The sequence below is a fragment of the Macrobrachium nipponense genome, chromosome 33, assembly GCF_015104395.2.
Source record: "Macrobrachium nipponense isolate FS-2020 chromosome 33, ASM1510439v2, whole genome shotgun sequence".
NCBI lineage: Eukaryota > Metazoa > Arthropoda > Malacostraca > Decapoda > Palaemonidae > Macrobrachium > Macrobrachium nipponense.
The window spans coordinates 21,201,478-21,229,353 of record NC_087219.1 but is presented as its reverse complement, the minus strand read 5'-3'; the positions used below and the strand labels follow the sequence as shown (position 1 = coordinate 21,229,353).

At 44.3% G+C, this 27,876-nt stretch overlaps 1 protein-coding gene across 4 annotated transcripts in view; it reads right to left on the bottom strand.

The window, feature by feature from the left end:
• LOC135203009 (4-hydroxybenzoate polyprenyltransferase, mitochondrial-like) overlaps positions 1 to 26,794 on the bottom strand; it is a gene marked incomplete in the record, with an annotated part of 35,779 nt that extends 8,985 nt beyond the window's left edge. Inside the window, 4 exon segments of one of the 4 annotated variants that reach the window (XM_064232573.1) lie at positions 12,728 to 12,921; positions 13,375 to 13,522; positions 21,763 to 22,407; positions 26,600 to 26,794. In XM_064232573.1, the coding sequence (XP_064088643.1) occupies positions 12,728 to 12,921; positions 13,375 to 13,522; positions 21,763 to 22,392 (972 nt within the window). 4 annotated transcript variants of the gene reach the window in all.
• Positions 26,795 to 27,876: the final 1,082 nt, after the last annotated feature.

The following is a 27,876-nucleotide window of genomic DNA, read 5'->3' as shown; positions in this document are numbered from 1 at the left end:
TGAATTATCATGTAGTTCGTTCTCTCTCCTTTCCAGACTATATAATTTTAAGAATTGTAGTCTTTCCCAGTAGTCTAGGTCCTTAACTCTTCTATTCTAGCTGTAAAGGACCTTTGTACACTCTCTATTTGTGCAATATCCTTTTGATAGTGTGGGTACCATATCATATTGCAATATTCAAGTGGACTACGAACATATGTTTTATAAAGCATAATCATGTGTTCAGCTTTTCTTGTTTTGAAGTGCCGTAACAACATTCCCATTTTTGCTTTACATTTTGCCAACAGAGTTGCTATTTGATCATTGCATAACATGTTCCTATTCATCATCACACCAAGGTCTTTAACTGCTTCCTTATTTGTGATGGTCTCATATTATGGTCCCTTATATGCATATAGCTTTCTTTCTCTGTCTCCATAATTTATTGATTCAAATTTATCAGAGTTAAATACCATCCTATTTACCTCTGCCCAATCATATACTTTGTTAAGGTCTCTTTGTAGAGCGTTCCTATCTTCATCACAAGTAATTTCTCTACTTATTCTTGTGTCATCTGCGAAACTACTCACTACCGAATCCTTAACATTATTGTCTATGTCTTCAATCATAATAACAAACAGTATTGCAGCTAACACCGTACCTTGCGGCACACCGGATATTACCTTGGCTTCATCCGATTCTCGTCGTTTGCAATAACTATCTGTTTTCTGTTGTGTAAAAATTCTTTTAACCATCTTCCTACTTTATCCACGATATTGTGTTTTCTAATTTTCTTCGCTAATATATTATGGTCTACTTTATCAAAAGCTTTTGCAAAGTTCTAAATAAACCACATCTGTTTCATTTCCGCTTTTCATATTTTGAATATGTTTTCACGTGGACTAACAGTTGGGTTTGTGTACTTTTTCCGGGTACGAAACCATGTTGTCCTTTATTAAACAAATTATTTTTTATTAAATGTTTCATATATTTTTCTTCATTACCTTTCATACATTTCATTATATGTGATGTTAGACTCACAGGCCTATAATTACTTGCCTCTAGTCTTGATCCACTTTTGAAAGATAGGGGTAATATACGCTAATTTGTGCTCATCATATATCTTGCCTGTATCTCACTTTGTCTTAATAATATTGCAAGTGGCTTTGCGATAGAATGAACTACTTTCTTTAACAAAATAGCAGGAATTCCATCAGGCCCTGCAGCAGCTCCATTTTTAATTTCATTAATAGCCTGCACAATATCAGCTTCATTAATATCTATGTCAGCTAAATATTCACTATTTTCATCCCTTACTTCTATATCATTATCTTCATTATCTATTCTAGGGTGTAATTCTCTCTTATATCGTTCTGCCAGTATGTTGCAAATTTAAATTTCCTTTTTTCATTCGTTAATCTCCCTTCAATTCTCAGAGGGGGCCTATTTCTATTCTTCTTTTATTCATCTTCTTCGCATATGAGTATAATAGTTTGGGGTTTTGCTTGATATTTAATAGGGTTTTTTTCTTCCAAGTCCCGTTTTTTCATTTTCTTTTGATGTATAATCTTTTGTTCTGCATTTTCTATCTTACTTTTTAGTTTCTATAACTTTCCATGCATTTTTTTCTTTGCAAGACCTTTTTTCCACTTTCTGATTTTCTGGAACAAGATTCTTCTGTCTCTTGGTATGCATGAATGATGTTTACTTTTCTTCTTCGGTATATATTTTTCCACTATTATCTCCAATATTTTATATAATATCTCCGTATTACCCTTATGTCATCACTTACGAAAAATGTTATCCCAATCTTTGTTTAATTCTTCATTAATTTCTGACCATTTTATATTTATTTTTTACTGTAGAAGTTGTATTTTCCATATCCTTCCCACTTTTTCATTTCTTGCTTATCTCTATTTTCACTTGCTTTGGAATGAACTGTTAATTCTATGACATTATGGTCTGAAATACTCGCATTATAAAACTATTATTCTTTAAACATAATTCATCTCGTTCACAAATACTAGGTCTAAAGTATTTTCCTTTCTTGTTGGCAGGTGATTTATTTGTTGAATGTTGTATTCTAGTAGCATATCTAATAGCTTTTCAAATTGCCTCTTATCTTCTGCACTACTATTACTCTCTTTTTTATATGTATAAGTACAACCACAATCTCCTATTCGTTCTTTCCATTCTACGAAAGGAAAGTTGAAGTCACCAGATAGGAGAATAGTCCAGTCCTTGTGATTTCTACATATATCATCCAATTTTTCAATTATTAAGTCAAACTCTTTAGTATTAGGAGGTCTATATATTACTAGTTTCATCAATTTTTCAGATTCAAATTCTACCGCTATTAGTTCACATTCTGAGTTACTATATTTCTCATATATTTTTCCTTGTTTTTTGTCTTTCCCATATATTGCGGTTCCCCCTTGATTCCTATTTTTTCTATCGATCTAAGTTTGGAACCCTTTTATTTGATCATCATTTTCCCAGTCTCTTGGGAATACCAGGTTTCACTTATATTCATTATATCTATTTTCTTTCATTTTGGGTTAGTTCTTCTAAGTACTCTATTTTTCTTTTTGAGTTACTCGTAACTAAACCCTGCGCATTCATCACTATGATGGTTTGCGTGTTTTCTCCTTCATTTAATACTGATAGTAATAAGGATTTTCCCATGTCTCTTTCCTGTTCTGGTATGTTGTTCTTTTTTTCATTTCCAGAAATTCTGACATTAAAAAATCCAACTTTTCCATAATATTTGATCTTCCTTCATCATAATTATTCATTTTGTGTCTGAATCTGCAATTTCTCCGTTTCTGCAATATCCTCTTGCATAATAAATACAGTTATTATCTCTTGAGTAGAATTTCAGAGCTGATGCTTTGAAATTCTTTGCTGCACCTCTGCATATCTCATTGGTGGTTTGCTTTTCTCTTTTACCTGATATTCTTGATTTCTCTCTTTATTTTGTTTTCTTTCTTATTTTGGATTTTATTACTTAGTTGGTTATTTATTTTGATTATGATTCATGGCTACAGGTGCATATATTTGCATTTTTGTCGAACTTACATCCTTTTCCTTCTTTTAGGTTTTTACATATTTTTGGATGCAGATCTCTGCAATCATCCCCATATCCATCTAAGTATGCACATTTACCATATATTTCATAGTTTTGACATATCTTAGGATGTTTGTAGTAACATCTCTCTCCAAATCTGCAATTCCCTCTTTTCAAAAGGTTGCAGATTTTGTCTTTCTTGTCTATTTTTTCCTCCTCTTTCCCGTCATTGTATAGATTCTGGGTAGAAGCCTCTTCGGGATTTGCTTTTCTGTTGTCATATCGTAATTTATTTCTTCGTAGGTATGCTGCTTTATTGCCTCATATGTAGTATCAATGAGTATCTCTGCATCCATACTTTTATCTTGTTCTTTGTTTTCCTTATTTTTTCCTGTCATTTCATTTTTTGTTTTACTTCTCTTCCGTTTTCCTCTTCTTCTTTTTCTTCTTCTTCTTCTCTTCCTCTTCTTCTTCATCCTCAACTATTTGTACATTCAATCTTGATTTAATAACATTGTCTATCCATGATAGACATGTTGAACAAAAAATTCTTGTATCTCTTTTCAAATCTTGTATTACCTCAGCACACTGTGGATGGGTCGGAATGTTGCATGCAGCACATTTTCTGATTAGGTTTTGTGGATTGACTATGCTATACCAAACCTTACACAGTTTGCATGCTTTTGGCATTCTTTTTCCTAATGCATCAATTAGTATATTCACAAGATTCACCTTATCATTTTCTTTGTCGGAATATGTTGGTTTATGTATATTTTTCTTTATGAGTCTCTTGACCACTTTGGATTTTATTTTGGAACTTCTTCAATTATTTTCAAGATGGTCCTGGGAGTTTGGAAGCGGTCTAGGCCTAGGAGCAATGAGGAACCGGTCAGACGCCCCCTCCACTGCACTGGGGACACTGCCACAAGTCACTATCACCACTCTTACCTTCATTTAGAGCTCGTAACTGAGCTTGAAGTTTCTTGATGGAAGCTTTTACATTTTCCCTCTCTGAAGAAGAATCTTTGGATTCAGAACAGGGAGAAGCAGCTGAGGCTAAGGGAAAATCGTTAGTAGGAGAGTTAACTTCTTGTTCTAGAGAACAAGATCTACTAGATGACCTAGCTGAAGCCTTCCTTACTCTATCTCTCTCAAGCTTCCTAACATATGAAGATAACTCCTTCCATTCAAGCTCTGTTAGGTTCTCGCACTCAACACAGGAATTATTAAAAGAACATTCATTCTCTCTGCATTTAGCGCAAATACTATGAGGATCTACTGCCGATTTCGGCAGCCTAACCTTGCAACCTTCCCTACTACAAACTCTAAACATAGGTGAAGCCTTAGCGTCAGACATCGTGAAAGAGTAGTCAAAACCAAAGTCGAAAAACAGTCCACAATAAGCGTATGCCAAGCCAGAGAAAAAACAGAATACGTCACCAAAAAACTAATCCAAATTCTCGGCAAACGAGTAGAATTCCAAGATGGAGGAACGAACAATAGGTGTTGTCCGTTCAACCGACAGAGAAATTATGGTAGAAAACGGGAATGGTTCCAGACCCCGCCACCCAGCGGCGGGAATGGTGGATCACCTGACCTACCTGTCGCGTGTGCCGCGAGTTTTGAAATTCTGTCGGGACGACCGAGTCTATAGCTAAGTATATATCTGCTGGGTAAGTTTTCATGTACAAAACCAAGAAGTTTCAAATTAAGTCATAATATAGACCTTACAAAAGTTTCACCACTGCTACTGACATTATAGAAACAAATTTCCTAAATTAATATTCATTTAAGGTAAAGATACAAGACATAATTTTGAGTTACATTAAAAACTTTTGGCAATTTCATTTAGGTGACTGTCCAAGAGATATCAGTCCAAGATAAAAAAGGGAAGAAATGACAATTTGTCGAAAATTGCATTTTTCCTAACTATACAAACCTGAGGTCCTTTAACAATAGGAAGTAGCTAGCGGCAGCTGGAACGGTCGTAAGCTTCGAACAAGGGGAGAACGGTAGTTAACTGCTTGTCCGATCGTCAAACAAATCACTTTTGCTTTTGGCCCATGCAAAATACGCAGAGTGAGGGGTGGCATGAGGAGGGACTATATGTAAAGGACCTCAGGTTTGTATAGTTAGGAAAAATGCAATTTTCGACAAATTGTCATTTGTTCCGATACGTAATACAAACCATCGGTCCTTTAACAATAGGAAGACTCACTTCTTGGTGGGAGGAATCTGAGTCTTTTAGATGAACAGACTGGTGTTCGTCCATCCCTGGAATGCCTCCCTGGTCGTAAGAGCGAGGGAGGGATCCAAACCTCTGTCCGATTGATCGGGGTGTGCACCGCAGGATCAATGGTCAGACCTCTGGGCCGAGTACTAAGAGAGAGGCAAGCGTATCTCTTCGTACCAGCATTGTAAGAACTTTTTCCTGTACATGAGCAAATATAAAGTAATGGGTTTGTCTCATGTAGGCATCCACTTCCTCCCCCCTTGTAGGAGAAATGGTGGATATACGCTCCTATCACTAGTTAAAGAGATAGGATGAAGCTCGGTCGAGTAGCTTACCTGCATCTGACTCCCTTCCAGCGTGGTAACGACCGTATCCCTCTGCCCACAGGTAGAGGTAGAGAAAGATGGTGAAGAGAAGCCAGTCACACTCTCATTCAACCATTCATTCTCCCAGTCATACCAGGAATCGATGCTGTTCTGCCTGCTCGGGTGCTGGGTAAGCTTACACAACGTGTTGAGCAGCCACCACAGGTCCCAAGGAAAAAGTATCCAAGGACTTGTGGGCAATATCCCGAAGGTAGAAGGACGTGAAGGTGGTCTGGTTGGCCCAGACACCTGCCTTCAGGACCTGCGCCACGGAGAAGTTCTTACGGAACGCTAAGGAGGGTCCGATACCTCTGACTTCGTGGGCTCTCGGTCGGAGCGTACGGATGTCGTCGCTACCATCAGCCTCGTACGCTCTCCTGATCACCCTCACGTAGCGAGAAAGAAAGCGTGTTCTTGGAAACTTCTTTCTTGGTAACCCCAGTGCTAACGAAGAGGCGTCGACACTCAGGCCTGAGGTGCCGAGTTCTCTTCAGATAGCGCCGTAGCGCCTCACAGGACACAAAGCAGCATCTCATCCGCATCGTTATCGGTGAAGTCCAGAAGGGAGGGGATCGTGAAAGACTCGAACCTGTCGTCAGGGATCGACGGATTCTGAGTCTTGGCTACGAAGTTCGGGACGAAATCGAGCGTCACAGATCCCCAGCCTCTGGTGTGTTTAACATCATAAGAAAGACCATGTAGTTCCCCTACTCTCTTCGCCGATGCCAGGGCCAGCAAGAAGAGGGTCTTGAGGGTCAGATCCCTGTCTGACGACTCTCGGAGTGGCTCGAAGGGTCTTCGAGTCAAACTCCTAAGGACGAGAGTCACATCCCACGCAGGGGGCCTGAGTTCCCTGTGGGCAAGACCTTTCGAAGCTCCTCATTAGAGGGAGATCTCGAACGAGTTCGAGAATGTCCCAGTCCCCTCAGCTTTAGGACAGCGCCAGTGCTGCTCTATATCCTTTAACTGTGGGTACTGAGAGGAGTTTTCTTCTCTCGGCGAAGAAACACGAGGAAATCCGCTACCTCCTGCTGAAGAGTGGCTCTGAGAGGAGACAGACCCTGTCTACGACACCAACCACAGAAGACGGCCCCACTTCCCCTGGTACACAGCTGCAGAGGACTGTCGGACGTGTCCAGCCATCCCCCCCCCCCCCCCCCCCCTCTGTTTGCTGCGCTACGAGAAAGCCTCTGTTCGCAAGAGATGGTGGATAACAGCCAGCCGTGAAGTTGAAGGGACTGGACTGCTTGGTGGTACCGTTCTACGTGTGGCTGGGCTAGAAGGTTGTGCCAATTGGGTAGCTCTCTCGGTGCGTCCGCAAGAAGAGCCAGCAGGTCCGGATACCAAACGGCTTGAGGCCGTTTGGGAGCCACCAGGATCATTCTGAGATTGGGAGTGACCACGCTCGACTGATCACTTTCCGAATCAGACAGAAGGGAGGAAAGGCGTAGGCAAAGAGGTTGTCCCAAGGGTGTTGGGAGAGCGCCTCTGCAGCTGCCCATGGTCCGGCACGGCTGAAAAGAAAACCTGAAGTTTTCTGTTGTGCCGGGTGGCGAACAGGTCTACGACCGGTCGCCCCCACAGGTTGAAGAGCTTTTCCGCCACGTCTTGGTGTAGAGACCATTCGGTCCCTATCACCTGATCCCGACGGCTGAGCTTGTCCGCTACTACATTCCTCTTGCCTGGAATGTAGCGTGCTGACAGCTCTATCGAGTGAGCCGTGGCCCACTCGTGCACCTGCACCGTCAACTGATGGAGCGGGAGAGACACTAGCCCCCCCTGCTTGTTGACATATGCCACTACTGTGGTGTTGTCGCACATCAACACCACTGAGTGTCCCACCAAGCGGTCCTGAAATTCTTGGAGAGCGTTGAACGCCGCCTTGAGTTCCAGGACATTGATGTGAAGGTGCTTTTCGTGATGGTCCCACACACCTGCAGTCAGCAACTCCTCCAGGTGTGCGCCCCATCCCTCGGTCGATGCGTCTGAGAACAGAAGCATCTCCGGGGGGGGGGTGAGTGCTTATAGGCACTCCTCCTTAAGAGGTTCTTGTCGTCGTGGGCCACCAGGCTAGGTCCTGCCTCACCTTGTCCGTGAGAGCCACGGGAAAGTAAGGAGGATCCTTGGCCTGAGACCAACTCTCCCTTAGCCTCCATGGAGAGACCGCAGGTGAAGACGCCCGTGAGGGACTAACTTCTCGAGTGACGACAGATGGCCGATCACGACCTTGCCATTGCTGTGCTGCCTGTTCCTGCCGAGACAGGAACCGGCCGGCTGCCTCCCTGAATTTGCTGATACGCAAGTCTGGCGGGAAAGACCTGCCTTGCTACCGTGTCTATCAGCATACCAGGTACTTCATCTTCTGCTTGGGTTCGAGATCGGACTTCTCGTTAGTTTATCACGATCCCCAGATCGCGACAAAAACTTGAGGAGTCGATCTCTGTCCTGCAGCAACTGCGAGCGGGAGCTCGCCAGGACCAGCCAATCGTCGAGATACCTCAGAAGACGTATCCCGTGCGAATGGGCCCAAGCTGACACCAGAGTGAACACTCGCGTGATCACCTGTGGGGCGGTTGTCAGACCGAAACAAAGTTCCCTGAATTGGTACACCGTCCCGTCGAAGATGAAGCGGAGGTACTTTCTGGAGGACTGATGGATGGGTATTTGAAAAATACGTCCTTCAAGTCCACTGAAAGCATGAAAATCGTTCCCCCTGATCGAGTCGAGCACTGAGCGTGCCGACTCCATCGTGAACGCGTCGTGCGAACGAAGCGGTTCAGGGGAGAGAGGTCTATCACCGCCGAGCCCCAGCCCCCCGATGCCTTCTCCACTAGGAAGAGGCTGCTGTAAAAGCCCGGTGACTGGTCCTCCACGATTTCCACAGCTCGTTTCGCCAGCATGGTCTTGATCTCCTGTCGAAGAGCGTTGTCCTTTGATGATCCCCGGACATAGGTTTGTAGGTGGACCGGTTTGGAGATGAGGGGGGGGCCCGAGACTCGAAGGGTAGTAGATATCCCTCCCGAAGGACGTCTACTATCCAGTTCTCGGCGCCGTAGCGCTGCCAAGTTGCCCAATGGCTCGCTAGGCACCCCCCCACTTACGGCAGCAGGTGAGGTGGGAGGGGGGGGGGGGGGGAACGCCGTCCCTAGCGTTTCCCTCCTCGTTTCGACTTCTTCCCACCCACCACCTCCTCGGGGAAAGGAGGGCTGGGAGGAGGGCTGGTTACGGCCTCCTTTAGCAGACGTCGAAACAGCAGGAGTCTTCGCACGGGGCGGGGTTTGGACGGTGCAAACCGTCTTCGCCGCCGTGGAAGCGCTAGCTAAGCTCTTTGGCTTAGCCGCAGTCGCTCGAGATTGCCCAATAACCTTCGAGACTGCCTGGTGAACTAAGCGGTCACTGTCATCAGTGCGCCGCCTTTCCACCGCAGCGTCCACCATCTCTCGGGAAAGAGAGCTGGGGAACTCCTAATTGGTCCATTGCGAAGCCCGAGTGCCGCCTCACGCCCGGCCCCCTTGGTCACTCGGGTAAGGACTGCGTCCCTACGTCGAAGAACCAAGTTGGCCCACAGGTTAGCAGTCTGATGGGCGAGGTAGAGATCGCTCTTCCTCCAGACTGGCACAGTCTCCTGAAAGAAGCGTCGTCTTCGAGAGCAGAACTCCCAGAGCCGGCCGCTACTTTGGATATTGTGAGGGACCACAAATCCAGCCAAGAGACTGCCTGGAATGCTGCCATAGCGGTAGATTCCAGGGCAAGTGCCTCCTGCTGCGAGAACCAGAGGTTCTCCGACAGGAGCTGCTGCAGGGACACACCTGGAGTCAGCCTCACTAACTCCGGGTTAACCTGTTTCGGCAGTATCGGGTCTTCCGAAGGCACGTAAAATCGCCTCTGACGCTGTAGAGGAGGAGGAAGCAGCTTAGAAGACCGTCCGGATTTTCAGCGAATCCTCCCGTCCTGAGACGAGATTCTCAACTTGATCCAGGACTGAGTCTGCAAGCTCTGATCGCGGTAATACCCCACCATCATTTTGGGTTCCTTCTTAGGACCCAAAAGACTCGGCCGGGAGAAGTGGGCTCCGCGGTGGTAGCGGCGATCCTTCCGCAAGGTCATTATGCTGACGAATCAGCTTAATGACCTCTGCAAAGTTCCTCTGTATCTCGGGAGTAACTGCGTCTTGCGGAGTAGGACCGTCCAGTCCCTCCAGCAAGAACAGATCCCGTGATACTCCTCCTTCAGAAGGAGGAACAGCGGCAGACCCCTGACGGTCACCTCCAACTACTTGCGCGTATGTTCTGGTCGGTCCTAGAACCGTGCCTGAGCCATACGGCGTCATAGCGGGATCGCGAGCGGCGCACCTCTCGCGATCACTCCTCGGTACCTCGCTCCTCCCGGTGTAACCCGAGGAGGTTGAAGGTACGGGAGAGGCAGACCTGACGCTCCCCCCTCGCTCGCTGGCAGTACAGCGTGCGTGGAGGGCTGCTGCTGATCGTCAACACCGCGTGGCGATCGAGCAGCAGGCCTAGCCTTGCCGCTCGCCTGGGGCGAGCGGCTCGGCTGAGAACGTTGACGCTGATCTCTAGCGTCAGGCGAGCTGTTGCTGGTTACCGTCTCCGCCCGGTCCCTATGGGAGCGGCGGTCAGGTGACCTGCTAGGCTCTCTGTCGCGGCGGAGACCGGCCAGCGTCCTCTCGCGCGTCGAGCCGCTGGTACCAGCCGTGGCTGGTACCGACGGCCGCGGGGACCCCTTATCCTTCGCCTCAACCCGTGGCTGGTCAGCGACCCGTCACGTCAACCCGAGCAGCCAGTTGGTCGCTGCGAGAGCGTCCACTGGCCTGGCGAGAGTCGTCTGCACGACTCTCGCCAGTCTTCTGCTCCGCGCCGCAGTCTTGACGGCGAGCGAGCTCGGGTCGTCAAAAACTTTGGCTGGACGGTCTCCCGTGGAAGAGCGTCCACTCGGTACTTCTCGCGAACGAGAAGCGCCGAGACGGAACCTGATTTAGCGGCAGAACCGCTAACACCAGGTGAGGACGTACCAGCCGAAGATGGTACACCTCCTTGGTTCCCCGTCGTCTTCTTCTTTGCAGAGGAAGAGAACGGGCCCCGTTCCCGAAGGAACAGGAGGACCAGCAGAAGAGCTCCCCGAATCGCCTGAGCGAGACGGGCCCTTAGAAGATCCCGAAGGGTCTTCTTAGGGGGGGAGGAGGCAGCCTTCTTCTTTTCGGTGTTTAGCCTTAGAGTCGAAGGGGAAGAGGAGGCAGCAGAAGACGAAGAGACGACGAAGACGACGGACGACACCCCTCTCCGCCTTCTTCTTCTTCGCTGTTTAGCCTTAGAAGTCGAAGGGGAAGAGGAGCAGCAGACGACGAAGAAGACGACGAAGACGACGACGACACCTTCCTCTTCTTCCTTCTTTTCTTCGCCAGGCTCCGCGGACAGACGTCAGGTCCCCTTCCATCCAGGAGGGAGCCGGGCAGTTGCGAAGCAACAGGGCCCGACTGCACCTGTCCGGAAGAACCTGAGACTGTAGCAGCACCACCAACAGCAGGAGCGACAGGAACAGGTCCAGGAACAGCAGGAACAGCAGGAACAACAGGTACAGCATCTGAAAAGGAAGGAGCAGCAGGACAGCAACAGGTACGGCAGGCACGGCAGGAACAACCACAGGAGAGCCAGGCGTCCCTGTCGGCAGCTACCGTCATTCTCGGCACTGGCGGCAGGTCTAGGGGGGTACTCTTAGGGCAGCGGAAGTCCGGGGTCGGCAACACAAAGAAGCCAGGTGGCGGTGGCACCGTCCTCTTTGGTACGGCAGTAATGGGTTTGCTCACCGTAGCCGTAGGCGTCACCGTCATTACATGTGGCGTGTACACGAGATGCGGCGGCATGTCATATGCTGGTGTTGTTATTGTGGTGGTAGTAGTGGTTACCGCACCATGAGTGACCACTGCCGACCCCGCCAACCGCTGAAGCAACCCCTGAATACTTGGCACTCCCTGCAGTCCCAGCGACTCCCACACCTGTCCAAGGTCGTCCTTCGCTGGTGGCACATCTGCGGAAGCAACAGTCGGGTTAGTAAGAGGGGTTCCCTCGCGCCTGGGGGGAGAAGAACCCCACCCAGAGCGGACGGAAGACCCCGAATACAACTGGACGTAGCGGGCGCCCTCCTCCACACTCGACGGATCGAGTTGAGGAGAAGGACTCCGCTACCCCCCCCCCGCAGGGGAAGGCGCAAAACGGGGGGCTGACCGGGAGGCAGGAAGGAAGACGGAAGTGTCAGTTACCAAAGGAGTTACCCCCCCCCAGCCCCCCAGTACTGGAGAGCTTTCCGATGACTTCTTTGGAGGTTCTAAGTCTCTTCCTGCCCTCGTGACAGAACCACTCGCGCCTAGCGGAACCATTCATACAAAAGTTACAAACAGGCTCGTTCCGGGTAGCATTCTTTCGCACCCCCCGGCAACGAGTACAAACCTCATGTGGATCCACGTCCACGAATGATCTAAATCCGCCGCATCTACGCCCCTCCAGCCCGGGACACACTCTACGGGCGACTGGGGGGCGCGGCGAAATCTCCATTTCTTGATCACTCATATTGCAATAATGAATAAAGAAATGTAAGTACTTACAATCATACACACTCAATTAAACCAGAAAAGAGGGCTGATACTCAAAGCAAACGACAAAAGCGGGCAGAGCGATGACGAGCACGTCCTATCTCCACACGGCCGAAAGCAAAAGTGGTTTGTTTACCTCCCAGACGATCGGACAAGCAGTTAACTACCGTTCTCCCCTTGTTCGAAGCTTACGACCGTTCCAGCTGCCGCTAGCTACTTCCTATTGTTAAAGGACCGATGGTTTGTATTACGTATCGGAACAACTAGAAAATTTAAAAGATGATGAAAAGAGACCAGGTAATTGGACAACCTGAAGTAACCCTTGCAGTAAGGGTGCCATCATCCAGTTCTTCCTTTCATCATGCAAGAACCCCTTTCTACCAAAGGGCTGGACAGTCAGGGTGGAGGGGACTCTTTTTAAAGTGCATTTATAGTTTAAAATTACTTCCTACACTGTAGTTCTATCATGTACACCTCACCTGATGAGCATATATTGTGTCATATATAAGTGTCCATGAGACACCAGCAGCATATAGTGGGAGGCATATACTCCAGTCACAAAATCCATGAATTGCTGACCACCCGAGGAGAGCGCCCCAATTGAACGTGAAGCCCAGCATCAGTTGAGGCCAGTACGTTACACGTTTCATAAGAGGGTATAGAACTATGAGGCCTGAGGAAGCAAAAGCAAAGAAAATTATCTTGAATCTGTACTCTCTTAAAAGCAACAGGCTACAGTCTACAGAAAGCAACTCTGAAATAATATGCAATAAGGAGACAAAACCATTAAATCTGAATGAAGACTTTGGAATTGACACAAAGGTGCATATGATTAAATAAATACTTAAATACTGCACTACCTCTCAAAACACAGTAGACTTACAACATTAAAGTAAACATGTGTTCATTTAAAATAATGAAAGAGGTGAAGTCAAGGTAATTATAGTAATGACAAAAAATAAAATTAACATCCCACTTTAGTTTTATATTAACCAAAGGACTTACATTCTGACTTAAAAATACACATCAAATCAATACCAAAAAGTAAATAAAAAAAAGCCAATAATTAGAAATTATGGTACTGGTAAAAAAAAATTTCAATATTTTGTATAAATTTTCAAATTACCTAATGAACTGGCACCAAGGAGTATTGAATAGAAGTTCAGTTGGAGGAGAATAAGACAGCCTATACTGAGTTGTGTGCCTAAAAATACCAGAGCATCGAGCATGCTCAAGGCACCACTTGCAAGTGGACGACCTGCCGTTCTTGCAACCTGTAACATAAAAAGGATTAATAAGTACTAGTTTAAGGAGTCCACAGTTAAAAATATTAAGCAGTCTTACTAGACCTCCTTATCAAAATGTTAAGTATCAAAGGGACTGCCAAAAAGACTTGTTTCATAATTAAGGAAATACTGTATTGCATACCTTTATTAAATACCAATACTGCAGATAAAAATAACACAAACACATTTTCAAATTCAAGCTGCGTGCACAATGTGCTTATGGCATTCTGCACTTTTAAGGGTATTGCACCTTATGAAATATGCTGTATAAATATCTGGTTAGTTTTTATTTTATCTACTATATTTTTCATTACTGCTTTTGTTGACAGTTAAAGAAACTAGAGCTGATGCCATTTGTCAGTAGCATGTCACTGCAGTATATTCTTAAAATATAAACAAAGCCAATAACAAGACACTTTACACTCATGTAGTGAATTCGCATACTACAGTTGAAAAATGAAGTTTTTATGATAAAACAAAGTTTATTGTATACTTACCTGGCAGGTATATATATAGCTATATTCTCTGTTCCACCTGGCAGAAATTTTCAAATCTCGCGACAAACGCTAGTAACCTATTAGTAGTTCAGGCAACCACCACCCCGTTACCGTGGCACTAGCGCCAGGAACCGTTCCCACTTGAGCCAGATTTTCTCTGAACCCTGTCTCCTGAGGGGAGGAGGGTGGGCATTAAATTATATATACCTGCCAGGTAAGTATACATTAAACTTTGTTTTATCATAAAAACTTCATTTTAGTGTATGACACTTACCTGGCAGGTATATATATAGCTGATTGACACATTTGGAGGTGGGTCAAAGACAGCAACATTATTAGAGTATAAATAATTAAAATTATCACTTTACTCTAGGTTCCTTACCTGCTAAGGTAGCTGACTTCATAGGTCCTGCCTCTAAGCCTGCTTAAACCTTAGGAGCTCTCAACAAGGAAGTGTCCTGTATGTTGAAGAAGCTAAGACTGGAACTGACAACTGGGCGTGACCAATGTGTTGACAGAACCCTACAGCCCTCTTATGCCACGGCATTTAAGCTAGTAATAGATCATTCACCTGAACTACACACACACCACACCAAGATATTACTAAAAAGACTGACAAAAGTAACTACACTTTTCTCAGACGACCAACAAACAACAAACACCATCACCTGATAAAATTACTTAGCTTAAAAGAAGGTTATGGGGTGGTAACTCCTTTGCCCAATACTGTACCCGAGGACACGTATGGACCTAGCGTCTGACAATTAACAAAGGTTGTCTGAATATCCCTAAGATAATGAGACGCAAATATTGAATTAGTTCTCCAAAATGTAGATTCAATAATCTCTTTGAGGGCTAAATTCTTCTTAAATGCTAATGAAGTCGCAACTGCCCTGACTTCATGAGCCTTCACTTTCAAAATTCCGAAGCTCTGTTCTTGACACAACATATGAGCTTCTCTAATCAACTCTCTCATAAAGAAAGCTAGAGCATTCTTTGTCATGGGCCTACCGGGGTCTTTGACTGAACACCAAAGAGAATCAGAATTCCCTCTGATCTCTCTTGTTCTCTCAATATAATAACGTAATGCTCTCACTGGGCAAAGAACTCTTTCTTGCTCATGTCCCACTAAATCAGAAAGACCCAAGACATCAAAGGATCTTGGCCAAGGATTAGCAGGGTTCTCATTCTTGGCCAAAAAACCTTCCTGGAATGAACACACTGCGTTACCATGTCTTCATCCCACTGTCTTCGATATGGCCTGAAGCTCACTAGCTCTCTTAGCCGTTGCCAAGGCGACTAAAAAGATAGCTTTCTTAGATACATCTCTGAGAGAGGCTTTATCTAAAGGTTCGAATTTACTAGAGGTTAGATGCCTCAAGACAACATCGAGATTCCAAGCAGGTGGCCAGCATTGGGACTGCTTCTTGGTACCAAATGATCTAATCAGATCTCTAAGGTCCAAATTATTAGATATCTAAATCTCTGTGTCTGAACACTGAGGTCAACATACTTTTATAACCTTTGATTGTAGAAATCGACAATCCTAACTCCTTTCTTAAGTATAGGAGGAAGTCTGCGATTTGGGTCACAGAGGTACTGGATGAAGACACTTTCCTCTTCTTACACCACTTCCGGAAATTCTCCCACTTCGACTGATATACTGTGATTGTGGAGGTTCTTCTGGCTCTAGCCACTGCACTGGCCACCTCTCTAGAATATCCCCTCGCTCTGACAAGACTTTCGATAGTCTGAACGCAGTCAGACCCAGAGCGAGGGTATTCTTGTGAAACCTGTCGAAGTGGGGTTGTCTGAGTAAATCTACTCTTAGAGGAAGAGTTCTTGGTGTATCTAATGTCCATTCCAGTACCTCTGTGAACCAACTTTGGGCCGGCCAAAACGGAGCTATTAAGGTCATCCTCGTTCCTTGGCTCTCTCTGAACTTTTTCATAACTTTCCCCAGTACCTTGAATGTAGGAAAAGCGTATACGTCTAGGTTTGTCCAATCCATCAGGAAGGCATCCACTGCCACGGCTTCCTGATCTGGAACCGGAGAGCAATAGGTTGGTAGTCTTTTTGTTTTGGCTGTCGCAAAAAGATCCACTACCGGATGGCCCCACAATTTCCACAGGCTCTGACATACCTCCAGGTGCAACGTCCACTCTGTCGGAAGAAGTTGTCCCTTTCTGCTCAACAGGTCCGCTCTGACATTCTTCTCCCCCTGGATGAACCTGGTGAGCAGAAAAACGTTTTCCTCTTCTGCCCAAAGTAGAACTTCCTTCGCCAGCATGTAGAGGGGAAAAGAATGAGTCCCTCCTTGTTTGCGGATGTATGCCAGAGCCGTGGTGTTGTCCGAGTTGATCTGCACTGTCTTGTCGCGTACCAACTCATTGAAGTACTTCAAGGCCAAGAAAATCACCATCAGTTCCTTCCTGTTTATGTGCCAACTTACTTCTTCCTCGTTCCAAAGACCCGACACCTCTTGAGGGCCCAATGTCGCTCCCCAACCTGCGTCAGAAAACAAGATGAGGTCTGGGCTCTTCTGTTGGAGCGACATCCCTTCTGCTAACCTGCCTGGAGTTAGCCACCAATTTAATTCCTCCTTCACTATGGCAGGAATTAGAAACTGGAGGGAATCCGGTTGCGATTTTCTTGGCCATGCTTCTTTCAGGAAAAACTGTAGAGGTCTCATGTGCAGTCTTCCTAGAGAAATGAACCTCTCTAGCGAAGAGAGTGTGCCCAGTAAACTCATCCACTCTCTTGCTGAGCATCGGTCTTTCTCTAGAAAGTCCTGCACCTTCCGAATGCATAGGGCTTGCCTTTCGGGGGACGGAAAAACCTGAAAAGTCGCTGACGATATCTGAATCCCCAAATAAACTATCTGTTGCTTGGGATTCAGCTGAGACTTTCCTAGGTTTACCAAAAGACCCAATTCTTTTGCTAAATCCAACGTTTGTTTCAGGTCCTCCAGACATTGACTTCTCGATTGGGATCTTATCAACCAGTCGTCCAAGTAAAAAGAAACTCTGATCCCTAGTAAGTGCAGCCATCTTGCTACATTGGACATCATCCTCGTGAACACTTGGGGGGCTGTGCAAAGGCCGAAGCACAGGGCCTTGAATTGAAAGACCCTGTTCTGAATCATGAACCTTAGATATTTCCTGCTTCCTGGATGAATCGGAATATGAAAGTACGCATCTTGTAGGTCCAGGGTAACCATCCAGTCCCCTGGACGTACCACTGCCAGTACTGAATCGTTCGTCTCCATAGTGAATTTGGTCTTTTCCACGAAAACATTTAGGTGACTTACGTCCAGCACTGGCCTCCAACCTCCCGAGGATTTCGCAACCAGGAACAGCCAGTTGTAGAATCCCGGAGATTCGTGATCCAGAACAGGTTCTATGGCTCCTTTCTCTAGCATGGAAGAGACTTGATCCCACAGTGCCTTTTTCTTCACTAAATCGTTGTAATTTGCCCCTAGGGCTCTCGGAGATGTTGCGAGAGGAGGTTTCTTTAAGAAAGGAATTTTGTAGCCTTCCCGAGCTACGTTGATGGCCCAGGGATCTGCATTCATGTCTTGCCAAACTTCCCAAAATTCTTGAAGTCTGGCTCCTAATGCTGTCTGGAGGACTGAGTTCTCATTGCTTAGAGGTGGTCTTGGCTCCTCTTTTAGCGGGTACTCTCTTGCCTCTAAAAGCGGGTCGAGCGAAAGTTCTGCCTCGAAAGGGCTGTTGCAAAGGCCTTGATTCCTTTGGAGTTTTCTTAACCAACTTGGATGGTAAAAACTTCCTTACTGACAAAGAGAGAAGGTCTTGAGTGGCCTTCTGAGATAGAGCCAGCGCTATATCCCTAATAACCTCGGAAGGGAACAGCTGGTTCAAAAGGGGAGAGAACATCAACTCCGATTTCTGAGAGTTGGAAACACCTTTCGAAGCGAAAGAGCACAAAAGCGACCTCTTCTTCAGTACTCCTGCTGCGAACAATGATGCCAGTTCATTCGCTCCATCTCTCAGAGCCTTGTCCATGCAGGACATAATGCTCTTAGCCACTTCTGTATCCTGAGAATTCTCGTCTTCTAAGGTGTTCGCCAATGCTCCCAAAGACCAATCGAGAAAAATGAAGACTTCGAAAGTCCTAAAAATTCCTTTAAAAAGGTGGTCAAATTCGGACGAAGTCCACCAGACCTTGGCAGACTGCAACGCCTGTCTGCGCGAGCTGTCCACTATACTGGAGAAATCCCCCTGGAAGGAGGCAGGTAGTCCCAGGCCAAGACTTTCTCCAGTAGCGTACCATACTCCCGACTTCGATGCTAACTTGGCTGGGGGAAAAGCGAAAGAGGATTTCCCCGCTTCTTTCTTTTCCTTCAGCCAGTTATTCACTCGTTGAAGAGCCTTCTTAGCCGAAATCGAAAGAGTCATCTTAAGGAATGAGGACTTCTTTGGAGTCTTAGTCTTGGAAAACTGAGACAGGGGAGATAAAGGCGCCGTAGGTTGGAATTCCCCTTCAAAAATAGAAAGAAGACGGGAAGTGAGGATCTTGTAATCCGAAGAAGGTTCCACATTCTTCTCCTCAACAAAGTCCAATTCTTCTTCCGCTGAAGAAATGTCTTGCAAATCACTATCGTTCTGACGCTTTGCTGACGGATTAACGTCCTGCCGCCTGCGTCCTGCAACCAACAAAGTATCAGCGTCCTGCCGTCTGCGTTCTGCGACCAACGAAGTATCGGCGTCCTGCCGTCTGCGTCCTGCGTCCATCGTAGACACGTCCGCTTCCTGCCGCCTGCGTCCTGCGTCCACAACTAGCGGTTCCATGTCCTGACGTTTGCGTCCTGCTTCTACAGAAACCATCTTCTTCTTCCTGCGTCCTGCGTCCTGAAACACTACCCGATCGTCCGTCCTCGTAGAGCCAGTGCGTCCTAAAACCTCGGCGAGTGAATACTTGTCTTCCGTCTTCTTGGAAGACTTCACGGGAAGGAAATCGTCCTTACGCCTCGAAGACCCTTGCAAAGGCGCATCCCATGAATTAACGAGAACTGCTAGCTTAGACTGCATTTCCCTTAAGAAATCCTTAGTACTATCTTCCTGACGGGCAGCAGCAGAAGGAAGAGGATGACGAGAAGGACTGTGACGTAAAGGAGAGCGATCTTGAACTCTACCCGAAGGAGAGAGAAGAGGGGAAGACAAGCAAGAGGACGGGGGAGAGTCTCTTGCCGAAATCCAGGAACGTAACGGCCGTACTGAGTCCTCTTCCGAACGAACGATCTTCTTCCTCTTGATCGGAACTGCGTCCCCGTCTTCCGAGGAGGACAAAACCTCCGGACTACTCCAAGCCTCACGATCTTGAGAACGTCTATCCTGAGTGGTCGATGTCCTTAAAGTCCTCTTGAGGGGGCGAGACACTACCGAATACTGACGTTCCCGCTCTGATGTCGAACCATCCGAGGACGCACACTTCCCAGTTACGCCTTTTCTGTGGCGAAATGCAACAGCCTGGGATCTTACAACAGGACTGTTCGAAGGGACGCCTGACCGCGACAAAACCTCTCTCGCCTCCCTTCGACTGTCAACATGCCTTCTCCCTTGGGTCTGGGAGCTTGACAGAGTCTAGGTCTAGGAGCACGAGAGAGACGATCAGACGCCCCTCCACTACACTTTCATTCACATCAAAAGCACTGACTTTATCTGTAAGGCGCTGTATCTGGTCACCCATGGACGCAAGGGCAGCGAACACTTTCACAATCTGAGTATCGTTCGCCTCCTTCGATACAGCAGCGGGCGCAGGAGATACCTGGGGAGAAGGTACTACCATCTCTACATTAGAAGGAGCTGGAGAGAAAACACATTCACTCCTTTTACTAGAAGTATTCGACCTCTCACTACGAGAGACAGATCTCCTCACTCGATCTTTCTCTAACCTTTCAACATATTTCATAAATATCTTCCACTCCTTCTCTGACAAATTCTCACACTCAACACACCTACTCTCCCAAGTACACACATTCTCTCTACATTTCTTGCAAATAGTGTGAGGGTCGACCGAAGCCTTCGGCAACCTTACCTTGCACCCCTCTTTCACACAAACTCTAAACATACTACCAGTGTCAGACATATCTAAAGAACAATCCAAAGCGAATGCCAAGCTAACGTTTCCAAGTACGATACCAAAAATCCATGAAAAGTCAGCAACGAGAATGAAAATCCTAGCAGGGAACCACCAACAATGTTGCCGGTTCGTCTGGCAGAGAAAATCTGGCTCAAGTGGGAACGGTTCCTGGCGCTAGCGCCACGGTAACGGGGTGGTGGTTGCCTGAACTACTAATAGGTTACTAGCGTTTGCCGCGAGATTTGAAAATTTCTGCCAGGTGGAACAGAGAATATAGCTATATATATACCTGCCAGGTAAGTGTCATACATTAAACTGAGATTTAGTCCATCCTCACTTTAATGTTAGGTTTCCAAAGAGAAGGTTATTTGCCAATGTGAAATTCTGCATTATTCAATACTACTTAGGTAGTGTAACTTAAGACTGTGCTTAAGAGTTTACATTACCACACTGGAAATGCAGGAGTACTGCTCACATTCCTGAAAATTGATGTGACATGAAGGCCATCCTCCTGCATACACATACGAAGCAAACAAGCCATTCAGGGGAGCACACCAACCCTCCTTCAGAGAACAGCACCTTCATAGGTCAGGCTCAAAGAGACTCCCACAGTTGGATCACAGTCATCCAACCTGCCTGTTAGACCATTCCTTCACCTACTGGCTGAGAGATGAAGGAGTGTTGTAGCATTTTACGTAGGTAACCAGTGCTGCCCCAGTCACCAATGAAGCAGCACTAAGTGGAGACACCAACAAGAAACTAGTTTCTTCACAGGAATTGCTTTGAAACCACCATGAACTTGCTGACCTTGGATTCTGCAAGGAAGACTATACTGCTAGTGTACTGATCTGCTTGCCAAGGAACATCTTACACTCCCTGGCCGAAGGTGTGACTTTCCCAGTTTAACAAACCCCCAGAACAATCTGAGAGGAGACGATTCTGAACCCAGCACAAATGTGCTGTAGAGGAAGCCAGGATCAACCAAAATTGCCAAAGCAATGCAGAAGACACATTTCATGCAAGTGGGCCCAAGCAGTGAACACTTGCTTGAACACCTGTAGGGAAGTCTACAGTCTAAATGAGTTCACAAAACCACTTTTGAGAGCAGATTGTGAATGACAGCTCATCTTATCTGCAGACTTATAAGTGAAGAAAGTCAAAGTTCTTCTTGTAGACAAATCACCAAAATATTGCCTTGTTCTCTTTGGAAAAAGGTTCCTCTTGTAGACAATTCACCAAAATATTGCCTTATTCTCTTTGGAAAAAGGTAAAGTTCACAGCTGAGTGAGTGGGTGGTAACCCCACTTCCTCACTCACCTATTGCTATTTAACCACTTCTTATCAGGCTTCAACAACTGAAGCCCCTTGCTCCAATGGTATATTCATATTAAAGACAAAGGTTTGTATTCTCATAGGAACAAATACCAAAGTAAAAGATCTTGTTCTTAAGTGGTTCTTTGCAGATCTAAACACCCATAAAGTTTGTATTTAAAGATCTAAACACCCATCAGTTTGTATTTGACAGAATATTGAATATTAAATGTATGTATATACATTACAAAATGAGAGTCAGCAACTCTGGTGCCTACTAAAAAAGAAAAGAAAAAAACACACACACACACAACTTGCCTTTCCATCATAATCTTTGTCCCACATGTCGTTGATGGTACACCCTGCTCCTCGCATCACAATGGCCCCAAGCGCAAAGAGTGCTAACATCTTGAAATCTGGAAGATTTCCTGGAGTTGCTGCTAACACAATGCTCCACCCACAAGGCCAAAACAAAAGCCAGGAACCAATGGGTCTATCAAATCGCATTAATTGAAGATATGCACGTAATGTTTTTGGACACTTCAACACTATTCTCTGGGGGAGAGTTGGCTTTAACCCGTAATCCAGGCTAAGGTCCGCTGCTAAGGTGGGTTGGGTATTTTTATTTTGATCACCTGTATTTTTATCAATGGCTACACTTGATTTTGTGGAAACACTGGCTCTATAGAATTTGTGAATATCTGACAACAGCTGTGACTTTTGGCACAGTCTGGAGGGCCATCTATGGTGATAATACTGTTGTGTAGTCTGGTAACAGTGATGGGGGTGAACAGTGCCACAAAGACATGTCTGCTTCAACAGCCAATGGTTAGATGCACAGCGCACATGACCAGCAGTCCAACTGAGTGACAGAGAGTCACTACAATGAGGGATGTGTCTTGACCCAAAATGGGCCACTCCTCTCACCATCCATCGCAAAATAGACATCCCTCTCTAAATCATCTACCTGAAACAGAAAACAATCCTTACAAAACTGCAAAGCAAGCTACATGTATAGAGAATAACAGTGAATCAGTGTAATTTCTTACTTGGATCTAAATAAAATATAGATTAGACTTGAAAACAATGGCTTTGCTAACTTGTGGCACTTTTTTATCATTTTAAAAAGTAAACATCTTTGCTCAATAGTAAACCATGGCTTTGCTGACTTGTGTCACTTTTTTTTATCATTTTTAAAAGTAAACATCTTCGTTCAATAGTAACAAAGAGATGTTTCATAACCGAACAACAAAGTATATTACAATTAGCATTAAGTATCATGCAACTCTTTTGTTTAATGCTGTCTGCTATATAGCAGCCACTGTTGAGAAACCATAGATTACATTTCATGCAAAAAAACAGATATACTCAAGGTAAATCTGGGTGGGAAGAAAATAGCAAATTTTATAGAATGTAAACAGTAATTTTCTATAATATATTATATATATATATATATATAATATATATATATATATATATATAGATATTATATATATATATTATATATATATATATATAATACATACACACCCATGCATAAACAGTCTTTTGTCTTTTATGAGGAGTACTCTCACTGAAAGTGTGTGTGGAGTGGACACCTACCTTTCAACTCACTAGTAAGTTTATACTTTTCTTTACCACCAGGAACAAAATGGGGTTGGTTGAAAGTGTGATTATGATAGTATGCATATAGAATAGCAGGTGGGGGGGGGGAACATTTTTTTTCTTTAGCTATGGAGGCCAAATTCAGGTTTGTTAGAGGAGAGATGTTTGCTGTGAGACAAAGGTTTGTATACCCAAGAAACATACAAAATTTTAAGCATATGTATTGTTTCATAGAAATATACACCAGAGCCTTTCATTCTTGAAGTGCTCTCTTAAACGGCATTGAGGCTTGGTAACATGGTGGTTAATTGGTGGTATATATAGGCGAGTGGTCAGATACCACCCACCCGTAACCCCACGCTTTTCTTCTGGCATCAGTCCATGCAGGGATGGTTGAGGTGAGATTATTATAAAAGGCTCCCTTTGGTTTTTCAGTTAAAAATAAAAATACTTAAAAATTTGGTATTTCTTCCTAGGAGACACCATCACCTTTTATAAGGCCCTACTCCTAAGGTGGGAGGATCATTTCAAAGAACTGGCTGGCAATGTCCCATCTCCACCTGGATTTGCAGGATAAAAATTACTTTTATAATCTCTTGTATAACCTAGCAGGAAGGCAGTCTTGAGAGTGACGTTCCAGTCTGAACCCTCCATCAGGGGCTCATACAGCACCTGAGTGAGACTGTAGGACATGAATGTAACTTCCCATTTAGAGGCCTGAGTTTGTGAGGTGGGCAAGACTTCTCAGAACTTCTCAAGAACATGGATACCTTAGTCGAGACCAAGAGGTTCATGCCCTTCACCCAGAAAACTTGTGGAAGAGAGGAAAACATTGCTGTGTACAATGGCAATGCACAATGGTAATGGAGACGGAGTGGCCCCGTTGCCAATTGAGACAAAGTTGGGGTGTGATGCATGTCTGTTTGGCTCCAAGGTCAGGGTCAGGGAATGGCACCTTGGTTAGGTTAGGATGCATCCCTAATTTTATTCTATGACTTTGTGTCCACAGTTTAACTAAAATAAGCATGTGAAGTCTTCGTAAAATGTGACATGTTCAAGGCAGTTTTGAATCCAATATGGTGTCACTTCAGGATGTATGCCACTCATCAATCACAGATCGGCCAATTCCTTCCCAGCGCTCATTTGAACAATATTTGTGTATATATGTAATGTTTATTGATATTACTCAAGATAGTAGTTGTAATCAGCATAAAACAATATTTTGTTGCCTATACTAGTGAAACTATGAGACGTCTTATTCCCGAGGTCGTTTTGAACTACCATCACAACTGAAACTCCATAGTGCTTATTTGATTGTAATTATATTTTACACTTTTTGTTCTTAATTCACTCTAAATTCCACTTAAAATATATGAGTTTGTATACAGCGAAACCATGGCGGGAACAATTTTTCAGCCTATTGTACATCCGGCTGCCAAAAACATCCACAAGCAGACAATGCATTAGAGAATTATGACAAAAACTTTGTATTTTGTTGCTAGCACTTTACTTTGATGTAAGTCCATATTACTTTTTGGAGTTTTTTTAAATTTTTTAATAATTACGGCTAAAATAAATGTATCCTTCATTTATTGCATGATAGCCTAGGTCTTCATTTGACCTAGGTACTAGGTATCTAGTGCACTGGCACCCCCCAAAATTCGGTAGGTTTCCACCTGGCACATCTTGAAAAGCGTCATCATTCACCATTGTTGTAAATAAAATGCACAAGCATCCATGGGTACAAATGTTTTGCAGATTTATCAAATGAAATGGGCAGTTTGTTTACAAAAATGACTCGGCAAACATCGAGATGGCGTCAATTGTCTGCATTTAAGGTGTTTTAAGTAAAAATTTTGAGAGCATCATGACGGTAAGTTAGCACTGAACTTGGCTAGACCTTCATTAACCTCTGTTTAATCAGAAATGATGCCATTGTTTCCTAATTTAGGAGAAAACTCTTACTCCAAAAGGAGAGTAGAGGTCTAGGTGTGTTGCCTGCATGGCTGACAACTCTTGACTGATGCTCATGGGAGGTCATGGCAGCAGATTCAAGTACTTTTTTCAGGAAGTGGCTACATTCTGGGAGAGATGGCCATTATGTCGTGGCACAGTCATTTACCCAAAGTAAGAACAGTCAGTGACTTAGGTTAGGTGTCCCCAGATATATACTTGTTATAGCCCATAGGAACACAAAATAAGTCTAAACAATAGTAATACTTATAGCCAGATATACATTAAATAGCCTATGAGATAGGCTAAGCAGTCATAATAATATAATGCATGGTTAAATTCTGACGACTACTGTGGCCTGATTCCTGCCAGTTGGCGACTGTAATATTTTCCTTGTTTTTGTTTGTGTTTATAATATTTACAGTCTTTTGTTTGTTTTTACATTCATTCCCAAGGGCTGGTACTAAGCATGGTGCCCATCTTACAGTTATCGTATTAGTACCTACATGTTACCATTTTCACATCATCATCACACTTTCATCACAACAGTAGGCTGTAGGTTATTAGGCTAGGTCCCCTATGGCTACCATACTGGTGAACTCTGACTCTGGAACTAACCACTCGGTAAATAACAAAAACCTACCCACCTGATATTGCCCTTGCTGCAACATTAGCCTAGTCTAGGAAATACCTATCGTTAATTAAGTAGTACCTATGCCTAATTCCACAGTCAACTTGAAGTTTGCTGTCAAAATGCAGTGACCTGATTTACCTGATACCTACCTACCTAGGCTACTACCTAGGTATACCTACTCTGTTTTTTTTCATCTGTCCATCCGCCCGTGGTGTTTTGGTATGGTAACACTGCGTCCCGGGCTTTAGATAGTTACACTAATTGTAAGTTTTAGGTAAATAAAAGGATATCTGGGTGTACATTTGTAACTGAAGTGTTTTAATAATTTAGGTACTGTATGCGAATTACACCGTTAATATTCGAAATAGGATATTATTATAATCGTTGAATGTAAGCTGAATGTAACTATCTAAAGCCCGGGACACAGTGTTACCATACAAAAACACCACAGGCAGATGGACAGATGAAAAAAAACAGAGTATACTACTAGGTAGGTGCAACTGACTACCTAGGTATATACCTACCTAAGACAGCCAACAAAAATTGGTAAAATTTTACAATTACTACAGTAGGTATATCGTTCGAAGCACGTTAAAATACACCAGAAAAATCAAAGGTTACTTAGGTACAGTCCATTTAAGAATTCCTGTGCAATTGTAGACATCTACCAAGCGAGGGCCCCTTCACCGGTAGGATAACCTTATCTAATCTACCTACCTAGCGCATAAACTAGCTAGCCATGAAAAACTGTTTGGCCGGTAAACCTAACCAACAACCATTACAAGTCGGTTATGGCATCACATCTCAAATATAGGCAACGTTTCATCGTATCAAACCACTTTGACAACGTTTGCGCCCGACGTAGCTAGCTAGGTATACGAACAGCAATCCTTTAGAATTGAGCAATGCCTACCACTTGGGACCCGGCCCACATCAAAATAATTTAAAAAACAAATTCCTTACATGTTTTTAAGATACAGGTGACTTTCGTGTTCTGTGCTGCATTACTTTGCGTTTGCGGGTGATTATTCAGTCATACGGCATCGCAGTCGTTTATTTCAGCCTCGGTAAAAGTACTGGCCCGTAAGTGGTTACGTAGTGTCCATGGGAAGCGCTATTTCGTAGACATACAGCGACTTTCGCCGTTCTTGTTTACATTTTTTCCGCTGCTTCGCACCATACGATCGTTTTCTTCTTCTTCATATTGTTCTACCGGGGTAAATTTACTGTGGATTTCTTACTCATCTACTGTAGGCTTCTTGAACCGGTTTAGGTCCACAATGCAGGACTTGCAAATATTATTTTTAATCAAGCACACTTACGTATGTAGTGATATTCAAAAAAGCGCACGGCGTACTCGATATTGAGATTTTTACAAATTCTCTTGGCAGTGTATTCACCCAAGGAAACTCTTGTTGACATTCTAAATATTGCTCCAATAGTTGCATTTGTAAAAGACCTTCTTAACCAACCAATCACGATCTTATATCTCATCTAGATTGTAAAGACCTGTGTAAAGACCTTCTTTACCCACTAATCACAGTCTTGTATCTCATCTAGCTAAGCAGCAAGAATCACGTGTATATATTTGTATATAGAATTTCCTGGCCTTTCCGCCGATATAAATTCATCATATCACCATTATGTCTTTTGTTATTGTCATTTTATCAACTGCTAAAAAACACAAATTCATCTTTGTCTGTTTTAGCTCGCAAAAAACAGGTTTGTTTATTTTGGATCTCCCTTGTTTTCATTTACTTCTGCTATATCTTGAATTACGTAAGAGCTTTCGTTTCTGCAGAAGTCTTTTCACCAGTTTCTTGGTGTTTTATGGCTGTTACACATGCATTTTTTTTATATTAAACGATAGTAACCATAATCATTAGCATTATTATTGATGGTCATGTACCGGAGTAAAAACTCTTGATGATTATATAGGATAGACGTGAATTCAAATCTGTCTTCTCGATTACAACTACAAAACCAACTTGGCCTTTGCGGAAGCAGGCGCTTCATCATCCATTTTCATTTTACGAGGTCATCCTATCTAATGTCATTTGCTCCTTTTGACAAGTTGCATCTGTGTCCTATTTACACTCTATAGTTTCCTTAAATGTTTTGTTTTTCTGTTTCACAACCATGTTTGGACTGATATTTTATTTCTTCCTTATTAAATGTCTCTTTTCGTTAACATCATTTTAGTTCTGAAAACTTGTTGAATAATCCTGGTACTGCGTAAT